At 32.6% G+C, this 12,571-nt stretch overlaps 1 protein-coding gene across 1 annotated transcript in view; it reads left to right on the plus strand.

Annotated features, from left to right (window-relative positions):
* The window catches only part of LOC106478517 (prolyl endopeptidase FAP-like), a 290,108-nt gene that overhangs the window by 249,338 nt on the left and 28,199 nt on the right, over nucleotides 1–12,571 (plus strand). The window contains exons 7-8 of the mRNA XM_022382141.1: nucleotides 6,085–6,154; nucleotides 9,979–10,099. Coding sequence (XP_022237849.1) covers nucleotides 6,085–6,154; nucleotides 9,979–10,099 — 191 coding nt within the window. The remainder of the gene's footprint in view (nucleotides 1–6,084; nucleotides 6,155–9,978; nucleotides 10,100–12,571) is intronic.

Genomic DNA, 12,571 nt, shown 5'->3' on the forward strand with positions numbered 1-12,571 from the left:
GAAACCATAAGGAGAGTAGGTAATTATTAAAAAAAAAAAGAAGATAAAATTTGCATTTTATGGATGATACAGATTTTTGGGGATTTCAAAATAATGTACTAAAACATAAAAAGTAATACGTTCAAATCTGGAACAAATATAAATATCGTAATCATTTCTTATAAATACCATTTCCTAATGTAATTTTCCAAGATATTAAAGATCATAATGCAAAATAACTAAATTTATCAAAAGTAACAGGCTTTATGTTTCTTAAGTTAAACTACACGCATTTATGAAAGTTCTTATGAAGTTTGAGACAGTTTTGTCCACTAGTTTTATTGTTGGAATGAAATATAGCAAGACTTGCATTGGCTACTCAGGAAGCCCTTTACGAACCGCTAGCGCAAATAACCCTTGTATAGCTTTACGCGAATATCCGAATTTAGAGAAATGTTTTTTTTTCTATTGTTAAGGTGTTAACAAAGTTGACATCCTTTATAATATTGACCCTTATGCATTCAGTTAAGCCCGCCAGTGGCTCATCGTAAATCTTCGGGTTCACACCACAGAAAAAAAAAAGAGGAAGGGTTTCGATACTCGTGGTGGGCACAGCACAGATGACTCATTGTGCAGCCTTGTGCTTAATAATGAACAAACAAAAAAAAGCATTGATTAAACAAATTATCCTTGGAGAGCAGACTATGTTTTAGTTAATATTCGAGTCTATATTTGCACATACCTTTATTTAGGATTCTACTGACGAAGAAAACTTAAAAACCTCTGTATATGTTTCTTTAAAATAAATTATTTTTTATTATAATAATACTCAGTTTTTGTCTGTCCTGAAAATGCGCGCATGCCATACTATCTAAATGCGCAAGTGCGCGCACTTCATTTCAACAGATGCAAATATACTTTAGTAGGTATTTTGTACATATTAAAAGCGTATCAAAGTTTGTAAAAGGTCTAACGTTAGGTCGTAGAATAACATTATAAGTTTATTTATTGATAATATTAAGTACGGTAAAGTTTAGCCCTAACTAAACTAAAGCAAAAAGCGTACACAAGTTCCACTACATTATCAGTTTATCTCTTTATCGAATGTAAGTCTTACTTAATAAAGACTAAACTAATGTTAGACCTAAAACACTAGATCTCGATGTCTGCGATTAGAATTATTTTGTATTATTCTAGAAATCCTGTATTTAAAGAAGTACTGTTGAAATAAAAATACTAACTTGGCCGCAAATCTTTTGCGGGTATGTGTTAGTAATAAAATAATCGTCATGGGCGTTGACAGGATTTTTTTTTTCTTTTGAGAGAGAGAGAGTGAAGGATTGTTTCTGAAATTATTTTCACATGTAAGCCTACGTAAGCCGTGAAGCAATAGCAGTTTAGTACTTGGTCTATAGCATTGTTCATTCCAAGTTAAAGTAACACATTAGTAAACAAAGGAGATTATGAATATAAGCTATAACGCATTTATATGGCACAACTGTCCCGGATGTGAGCCTTAGAGAGCTGCTGAGTATCATCCTTCATTCGTTCTATCAGTCGACGTTTGATTATGTTTCCGTTTTCTCTTTTTAACTTTATTTAAATTGATTTATTTTAAGCTTAGATTTAGTTACGTTATTTCATTGTAATTAATTAAAACCCAGTTTGGTTTGATTTGCCATCTTCTCCTTTCTCTGTTAATACATTATATAGCCATTTCATTTTTCTTATTTTAAAGTTACAGACATTTCTGTTGGTATAAAATATTTACATAAATCATCATGTGGTTCTTTTCTTTTATCTAATTAGTCGAATTACAGTACATGATAATACAAACGGCTGACGAGAGGAGGGGCAGCTGCCCCGGTATCCAGCAGTAGGATATTACAAAGCTCACTAGAAATGCATACTACTTAATAAGCTAAAGTGTCTACTGCTTTTTCATGGATTCATGAAAAAATTTGTCATCTAAATTTCTTTTATGAAAATCGGCCCGGCATGGCCAGGTGGTTAAGGCGCTCGACTCGCAATCTCGCGGGTCCGAATCCCCGTCACGCCCATTCAGCCGTGGAGGCGTTATAATGTGACGGTCAATCCCACTATTCGTTGGTAAAAGAGTAGCCCAAGAGTTGGCGGTGAGTGGTGATGACTAGCTGCCTTCCCTCTAGTCTTACACTGCTAAATTAGGGACGTCTAGCGCAATAGCCCTCGTGTAGCTTTGCACGAAATTCAAAAAACAAAAAAAAAACAACATTTATGAAAATCAGCAAAAGTTAATAAGTAGAATGAAAGGGAGGCCCGATGACATTACTGACTCCGGGGCCTGGGCTGTTTCTCGACGCCCCTGAATACAAAACAAATTAGACACTTATAATCAACTAATTACAACACATAAGGTAATTTTTATCTCGCTACGCTGCTACAACTTTGGTCTATAAATTCCTGTTATTGACCTGAAAAACAAACTATAAGTCTAAAATAATCTCTACAATGTCAGCTATTTTAAAGTTTTTGTTCATGGATCATAAGCTTTTATGATTGAACAAAACTGTCTATAGTTGAGTACACTGTATTTCCGTTTTTGATCTGTGTCATCCCGCTTCCTTGTGGCAACAAGCCTTCTGCTTACTGAATCGACCAACTGTTCTCTGTCAAAGGCGCAAATGTAGGGCACACTATACAATCTTTGTTTTAGACTTGAAAAATGTAACATTAACCACATGTGAACTTGAAACATTGTACTTCTGTGAAGAAAGGATATTTCCCTCTTAAGTTTTCCAAGCTTACCAATTTCAGACAAGTAATTAAATGTTAAAACGTGCCATTTTGTGAATACGTCAACTTACTCGTTTGCTAAATCAAAAATCTTGTACTTGGCCTTATAGGAATGTCTGTAGATCTGAAATAAGAACACGATGTTTAGTTATATATATGTTAAAGAAAAAGGAAAAATACTTCTATCATAAATGTACGAAAATAGTTTCTAACGAAAAGCATAAAAAAGACAATGTCAGAATAAGGCTATTCATGTGCAATATCATATATTAATTATCACTATAAAAGTATATAAAAAGCATCAACTGACCTAAACTCCCAATTCTCACTTGAAACGGTAACAGACTTAATAATTACAGACATGACACACCGGTCAATCTTTCAACGCCTCGTTACAAAATAAACGATTCTCTCAAAGCCAGGTTTATTTTTAAATAAACAATATCAAAGTTTTTATAGGTTTCGTTAAAAAAAAATCATACTTCTTTCGTTTGACTTTAACTGTTTTCGTATATATAAAAGTAGGAACAATTATTTGTGTCTTAAGTTCTATCCCCCGGTGGGACTGCGAAACTTCTTCAGTCCTCTGGTGTTAAATTAATTTTCTGTGTCAGTAGCCACATACATTTCTGAGGGTTGGAAATACATAACAAAGACTTCTGAGTACAGCACCTCAAAACAGTTACTACTATTGAAATTAGTTTATTCAATGTATTTTATGAAAAAAAATAATTGAAATCTGCCTTTGTAAAAAGAAAAGTTTAGTAAATGAAAATAACCTGTAATAAACTCAGTCACCCTACAAAGTGTTTTTAATCGGTTATATAAGTCATATTCTTATGGTTAGGGATGTTCAAATCATTTGAACAGTAAAGCAGAAATAGTTTCTTCGTATAGATGATTGATGGAAACAAGATCGAACAGATGACTGCATTAATTCTGAGCTGGTTAAGAAAAAATTGGGAAGATTAAAGAATGATAAGACTCCTGGGACAAATAATATTTCCCCAAGAGTTTTGAAGGAGCTTAAAGATTGGATATGTGAGCCACTTGCTTGTATTTTTTGCCAGTCCTTGAATAGTGAGCAGGTACCAGAGGACTGGAAGTTAGCTAATGTAACTCCACTTTTCAAGGGAGGTGATAAAAATTGTTCCAGTAATTATAGTCCCATTAGTCTTACATCAGTTGTGGATAAGGTTTTGGAAAATCTGATAAAAGATGCTTTGTAAAGTCATTTAACAAAGTTTAGAATTTTATTGGATAGTCAACATGGTTTCACTAAGGGAAAATCTTGCCTTACAAATCTTTTGACATTGTTTGAAAAGGTTACTGCTTATGTAGATGAGGGTAAGAGTGTAGATTTGGTGTATCTGGATTTTCAGAAAGCATTTGACATGGAGCCACATAAAGGGCTTGTAAAAATAATTCTCTCTATAGGTGAGGGGGACAAGTTAGCAAATTGGATAGAAAAGTGGTTGTATGGAAGAAAGCAGAGGGTTGTTACAAATGGAGTTCAGTCAAACTGGATTAATGCAACAAGTGGGGTACCTCAGGGCTCATTCAGGACGTTTGTTGTTTTTTGATTTACATCAGTGACATAGATGAAAGAATGATCAATAAATTACTTAAATTTACAAATTATATTAAGGTCTTGGGTGTTGCTAGCTGTGAAGAGGATGCTGCTGATTTACAGCAGGGTTTAGATCATTTAGGTTGGGTTTTATTTATAATAAATACAAAATAATGCATGTGGGTTATTATAATTTGAATTAAATATATAATTTGGATGGGAATAACCTTAACAGTGTCATGAAAGAAAGGGATCTTGGTGTAATAGTTGATTAGTCTCTCAAGCCATCCGAGCAAAGTGCTGTTGCTAGTGGTAGGGTAAATAGGATTTTAGGTTTCATCTACAGAAGTATTGAAAAAATCTAAAGAGGTTATAATTTTATTGTGTAGGTCACTAGTTAGGCCACATTGGGAATTCTGTGTTCAGTCTTGGACTCCTTACCTTAGAAAGGACATTGAATTTTTGGAAAGGGTTCAGAGAAGGGTTACTGGGATGGAGGGGTTGTCATACGAGGAAAGGTTGAAATCTCTCAAATTGTTTTCTCTTGAAAAAAGAAGGATCTAATTGAGGTGTCTAAGATTGTAAAGGGAATTGATAGTGTTGATGGATCATCTTTTGTCATACTTAACAGTAAGAATAGTAGGACTAGGGAGCACGAGTATGAATTTTGGCAGGGTAGGAGTCATGTTCAGCTAGGACAGTTTTATTTTTCAAACAGGGTGGTTGGCCTTTGGAATCGATTGCCTTTGGATGCTGTGGAGGCAGTAAATTTAAGTGAGTTTAAGAGAAAGCTTGATAAGTATATGAATGATAAGGGCTGGCTTTAAGATTTTTTTATTTATTTATTCATTAATAGATTTAGTTTAGTTTAGAGGATGGAACAGCCGAGATGGACCAATAGGTTCCATGTTGTACCAAAACGTTATGTTATATATATCATCAATGTCAACAAATATAGATCTTTATTGAAAATGGTTGGCAAAGATCAAGGAAGATCAAACGAGTATGTATTTAATTGGCTCAGAAATGCCACCCATCACAGCATAGCTGTATCGATACTAGGATGACTGTACAGGAAATTCATATGAATTAAAAAAAAAACACAATAAAAACAACTATTGACCATAAATTTTGACAACTGATTAGATAATTTTTGGTGTTATAAGATTTAAGTTGGCAAAAAGCCAGCCTTTTCAATCCATCTGAGGATCTTTTACAACAAACTATATAGTTTACTATGATACCAAAGGTAAATAGTGGAAGATTTTCAATTGTACTAATTAAGTCCTCTCCAACAAAAGTAAAATTCATTTTCACTGTTATAGAAAACTGTCACTTTTATCTTACTTGATGAAAGATACAGGAAACAAGTAACTTCATGTATGCACAGTGTGGAAGAGTGAAAAGATCTATTCCATAATGATACAAAACTTCGGGTAAAATTGAAGAACAGTGTTTGCGCTTATAATAATGAATTATTATAATATTATATTCCAACATTCTGTACACAAAAGGTTAGTACATTTTAAGCCATATGAGATAGTAAAAAATGAAAATGAAGTTGAGTCATGGCCTTTTGAACAACTGTTATATTTTAAGTAATATCTTAATTACAAAATCACCCCTTTAAAACCGAAATTCTATGCAGACGTTTACACATTCACTATCATTTATCAATCTTGGTTCATATTTATTGAATTTTATCCCATTCTTAATTGTTTAATCACACACACAGACAGATATTTTTTTTTCTTTCTTAGACGAGTATTCCCCCTTGAGAATGATGAAGAACTTCTCTATGCAGGATGGGGACCAGTTAATAATCAACTGGTAAGTCAGCACTTAAAAAAGGAAATTTCGTTTTGGTTTTCATGTTTTGGTGCTGATAATGGGTAATTAAGTGATGATATTCTCATATAATGTTTAATAAACTTAATTCTAATGTTGTAGGTAACCAACACAATTTTCATGTTATAGTGAATTTTTAAATCTAGAGTAAAAAAGAAAACATTATTTATCTTAATCTGAAATATTTATACCTCATTTATTTTAAATGTCTGTTTAACTAACCTTAGAACTAATGAGTTTCTTAACACCTACATGCCAATCAGTCAACCAGTTAAGTTCATCAAAGGTTTTTTGTTTTTGTTTGTAGTGAATACAATAAAAATGTTTTTTTCAGACTGTTTTTGTTTTGTTTAAAGTTAAGCACAAAGCTACACGATGGGCTATCTGTGCTCTGGCCACCACGGATATCAAAACTCGGTTTCTAGTATTGTAAGTCCACAGACATACTGCTGTGCCACTGGGGAGGCATTGTCAGACTGAAATCCCCAACAAAACTGTATACCAAATAATGAACAGTATCACATAACATTCAAAGAAATAGTTTTTTTTATATAGGTGTAGTATTCTCAGGTAACCCAATTTCCCTACAAGTATGAGATAGACGAATCTAGGTAAGAAAGACAAGGATAAAAAAGACAACAGAAACAAAGATAATGGGGGGGGAAAATGCAAAGAAAAAAGTATTTTGGATAACATTACCAATAACAGCTAAGCCAAGCATAAGCCAGTTATTGAAACCATGTAGACCAACTGAGTTAATAATTAAGCTGTTACTAATATAGTTTTCTAATCAATGGCTCCCCATTATTGTTCAACACTTGCTATTAAACCTTATAGGTTTCCTGTTATTGTTCAACACCTGCTATTAGACATCCTACTGTTCTCTTTATCCTTTCTTATAATTAGTTTTCTTTGTACATCTATATATATATATATAACTTTTTTACCTGTTTGTGTATTTTTCTTTTTTCTTTTTTACCCTTTTATTTATTACTGCCACTGGAGATAGACAGACCTGCAGGTAACAGCAGGTTCACCCAGTAAGTAAGGATAGTTGTTGTATAAGATAAGTGGACTGGGTTTCTTTTTAGTGTGGAATATAAAGTCTGTACAACTTTAAAAGACTGAAGATATCATTGTTTCACAAATAAAACAGAAAAAGCAGTACACATACCTACACAGACATCTGGACAGTTCCTTTCCACTAAATTGTGTCTAGCCTGCAACCTTCTTTCTCTTGAGATTAATTGTTATTGAACTAACACCGATTTCCAAAAAGTAGGTCCTCCTCTTAGATCATCTGGTAGATAACTGAGCTAAGAAAATATGCTCAAATGTAAACTTGCTTTCTTTGTCCAGTGGATGACATCACGTCATGACCTTTTTTTCCCTGACAGTGTTGGTCAGCTGTCACTTTTATTCATTGTCATAACCAGCCAGCAGAAGGTATTCCAGTTACAATTCGTTTAACTGAATGTTTCATAAAATACTGAAATATTCTTGCAGGCACAAAATACATCACATTTTAAAGAGAACAAAGAAATTAAGCAGCTAGAACAAGTTAGTATTGATCATGTGGTGCTGTCATGATAATGTAAAAACTAAGTAATCAAAAATTTTGAAAATTTCTACATTGCTATAGAAGGGACAAATCATATGATATGCCCACACATTATATGTGATGTGATTAGATTTTATGTTAATGTGTGGTAAAGCATAAGTGCCATGCAAGCTTATGATATGATTAGCCTGTAACTTAAAAATTCTGAAGCCAGATGACTATAAAAATATAAAAGTCGTGGTAAATTAAAATTATCCACAAATTGGAAAAGTCAGGAAAATTGTGTCCACCACTTTTCTTTTTATATCTTAGAACCTGCACATATGTATACAAATGCAAACTATGATACTTTGGTATGCCAGTTATTGGTATATTTTTACTTAATCTTGAGCATGCAGTTGCTCTCTGATATTTTATCTGGTGTTAATTACATAATTCATTATATTTAATGATAGGTTAAATCAAATATACATCTAAAAATAAAAATACAACATTTTATTGTGTATAAAGTTAGAGCAAGTGTATTCTGGGTTTTTTATTATTATTTATAACCAGATTGGAAGCTAAAATATGTTAATAATTAGATTGAATTATGAGGAGAATTTGAAACATCAGTATATTATACATGTGTGTGTATGCAGATCTGGAAATTATGAAATTTTGTCTGGAAAATCAAGGAAAAAGTTTTGGGAGAGAATGTGAACACCACGAGGCAACTATTCTTCAAGAATATATAATGCAGTATAGTTATTAAGGTCTCAAAAGTACAATGTTAAAGGTTACAGAACATAGATATTTTAAAGGAAGCTTTACTGAAGGTACCAGGCTGTACCTAAAGGCTTCTACATGTTTTGGTTAGTAACAGATGTTCGTTTGTAGGAGATTTAATAAGTATTTTATACAACACCATGTTACAACTTGATTTTAATGCAATATAGTAATAATAAAATGAATATATTGTCTTTTATGAATCTCTTTTGATGTAAGATTGAAAGGAAACTAAACATTTGAGATAATAGGCAACATAAAAATAGAATTCTACTTTCTGAGTATTTGAGTCAGATCAAGAGTGACCAGCAGTTACAGATTCTCTTTATCACACCAAACTGATTTGGTTCTAATCCTGTGACTGAGCTGATGTGATAGCTTCAAACTGCAGTCTTCAGTAGATCATGGTTTTACTGTTGCTCATTGAGAACCAGAATATTTTGTAATTTGACCAAAATAACTTGACACAGTTTTTACCAGTAGCTTTTACAGTTCTGCATTTATGGGTGATAAATTTTTATGTAGCCGTACATGCCTGTTTGTTTTTATTTGTGAGTAGAAAGATAATTACAACTTTCTTTCATTGTTGTGGTATTCAGAGAAAAATTTGAATTTAATATTATGATATCATTTATTATCATTCTCTGCATCAGTCCATGCTTATAACCTGTTCCTCTGTTTCTAAGCATTTGTGATATTCTTAATGATTCCATGCTGTGTTTTTTTATGTTTGCTATGTGATATGTTTTAGACAGTAACTTATCAAATGACCAATGGAACTGGAGATATCCTCTATTTAAATGAACAGAACTGAGGATTTTGAGTTATTCTGTGCCGTTTTTAAAACAACTGGAATAATTATGTAGTTATGGAACTATGGTACACATGCAACTGGTTAGGTTTATTAAATGTTGGGAGATCAATTTCCACTGAAGTGTGACTTTTTTATTATACTTGCACTTACACATCTTGCTTCTATCCACATTTTTAATGGAATATTATGAAGTATTTTAATTAAACTTGCAATAACTTGCAGGAATGCTCCTTCTCCATCACTAATGAAAGTATATGTAGATTTACAGAGTTTGTCACTGAATCAGTCATTTGACACGTGATAGAGAATTGCCGTTTTTAGTAAAAAAAAAATGTACTGACCTTTACATATTTGCATATAATATCTATGAACATAATGTATCCCCCAATTGGCATAGTGATAAGTCTGTAGGCTTATAACACTAAAACCCAGCTTTAGATACCCATGGTGGGCACAGCACAGATAGCCTGTTGTGTAGCTTTAAGCTATGAACATAATTCTGATTTTGTCATTTGCCAATTTATTTTTTGTGATAGCTGCTGATCACTGCAGCTTGCATTATCATTATGATAGTAGCAAAAATATAAATGTAACCTTACTAATATTATTTAGTGTTTGATGCGATTGTTTATTTTTTCTTTTAATTTAGAATTTTGCTTATAGGTATTTGTTAAGAATAACAACATTTATTATGTACCAAATGTGGGAGCTGACTGGATACAAATAACCAATGATGGCAAAGAAGGGGAAATTTATAATGGAATTCCTGACTGGGTTTATGAAGGTAAGTTATACAATATACATTGTAGTTCTTTTGTTTTTCTGAAATTAAGTTGTTATTTTAACATATGTACACAAATACATAAGTTTTGTGGAGTTGCAGTGGACCTTATATTGTTGATTTTCTTACAGTTACTATATATTTTTTTAAATTTCCTTCTGTATAGTAGAATCATCTGTTAATCAGTGAGTACACTCCACAAAATATTGATATTGAGAAGATGGAACTTTGAAATAACTTCCAAATTAGAAAATCATGGAAGTGCAACACCCCCACTTGCAGTTTTTTGAGTGGTATCCATAGGACTACTTGCCCTTGCTATAATAATACAGTTTCTCTTTTCATATTGCTTATTCAGTGATTTATATAAAATTCTTTTCAAGACATATATTTGGTGTGATAGATTAAATTATACATTCATATTATGCACTGCATACTGAACATAAACTGCATGTTAAAAAAATCCATTTCAATGACAATGTTTTGTGAAACATACAAATTAAAAGTGACATATTTTATTTGGGTAAGGTTATCTTTTGTTTCCCACACATATTAAATAACTCTACTACATAAAGAACAGAGTGTGGAAAATATTTGGGGTTACTTATTTTATTTGAGTATGAGATCTTCTGTTTCTTTCACATATTTAAGTACCCCATTTCATTGAGAATGTTTTCCGAAACATAGAAATTTGGGGTGACATAGTATATTTGGGTAGAGAGATCTTTTGTTTCTCTTACATATTGAAGAACTCTTCATTAAGAACGTTTTGTGAAACAAATTTAGGGTGAAATATTTTATTTGAGTATGGAGAACATCTGTTTCTCTCACATATTGAGAAACTTTACTTCAACAGCTGAAATGGCACATATAACAGATGAGGTAACCTCAAGCAATTCACAAGTGGCCATCAAGTCTCATTTCACAGGCATCCTACAGAACACTGTTCGCAAAGCTCTGCAAATCGAGTTTCATTGATTCCAATAGAAGATCAAACTGTTGCATGAGTTGAAATAAAATGAAAACAAGCTGTCCTTGATATTGCTGTTTTTTTAATTGCCTGTGTTTAACTTGAAACCAGTTTTTTGCTCAATGTGTTGTGAACTAATGAAGCATACTTTATACTTATAGACCTGTTAATATGCATAACTGCCACATTTAAACAACTACAAATCCATGTGAGTGCCACAAAAGGTACTTACACTCATTAAAGTGGACTGCATGGTATGAGTTTACTGTCTCATCCATTATTAGACTATTGTTTTTTGATGCAGGTGGTCCCAATGAGCTACACACATGTTCTATATATGGTGAATATTACTGTGCTCTTCTGCAAGAACATATTATTCCACATCTTCGAGAATATAACATGTTAAGTGATATAGTGTTTATGCAGAATGGTAAAACACCACATGTTGTTACTCTATTTAAGAAGATACTGACAATAACATTTCTGGTTGATTACATGAAGAGTTTATTTGAATTTTGCACAAAGCTACACGAGAGCTAGACTGCACTAGCTGTTCTTAATTTAGAAACAAAAGATTAGAGGGAAAGCAGTTAGTCATCACCACCCACTGCCAACTCTTGGGCTGCTCTTTTACCAATGAATAGTGGAATTGACTGTCACATTATAATGCCCCCATGGGTGAACATGTTTGGTGGAATGGGGATTCGAACACATTACCCTCATATTGCGAGTCAAGCACCCTAATCACTTGGCCATCCCAGGCCCCATATGAACAAATTAGCTTATCATGAGACTGCTGATTCTGAAGTATGTACTTGGTTGTAAAGTTGTATGTAACATTACAGGACATGTCATATTTGTTAGTATGTAAAATCATTCCTTGTATATTAAGCATTTGTAATGGCACAGTACTCTCTGGTGGAAAATAGCATTTTTGCTTCATTGTGTTTCCTATGTTGTGAGGAGCATGCCTTGCAACTATAGACCTTGTGAGACATGCCGTTCTCATGCAGTAGCTCTCTTAATATATTACAAGACTTTATAACTACCCTGTGTACATGTTATAGTTGTAAACCATTTATTGCAGTTAGAGATAAGACTGTATGGTTAATTAACCATGTTAAAGCACTCGATTAATGATTATTACAGATAAGTGTATGTAAATCAATATGCTGAAAGCTTGGATTAGTATACAGATACCAGAATGTGGCTATTTATGTATTTAATATGAATATATAATATTTGTGAGATTGTACTGTCCATAAATGAGGTATAAATTTTATTAGGTTCAAAATGAAATTATACATAATGGATTTACAGTTGTACAAATATTTTCACTATGGCTTTTATCTAGGTATGGAGTAATATTTTATGTATCCTTAGATTACCCATTCTTCCACTAAGTTAAGCATTTCTAAATTTCTGATTCTGCTTAAATTGATCAACACCAATTCAGTTGAACTGATATCATTTGATGATTAAGTTAAAGATATCATTGTACCTGA

Source organism: Limulus polyphemus, unplaced genomic scaffold (genome assembly GCF_000517525.1).
Source record: "Limulus polyphemus unplaced genomic scaffold, Limulus_polyphemus-2.1.2 Scaffold220, whole genome shotgun sequence".
NCBI classification, from domain to species: Eukaryota; Metazoa; Arthropoda; class Merostomata; order Xiphosura; family Limulidae; genus Limulus; species Limulus polyphemus.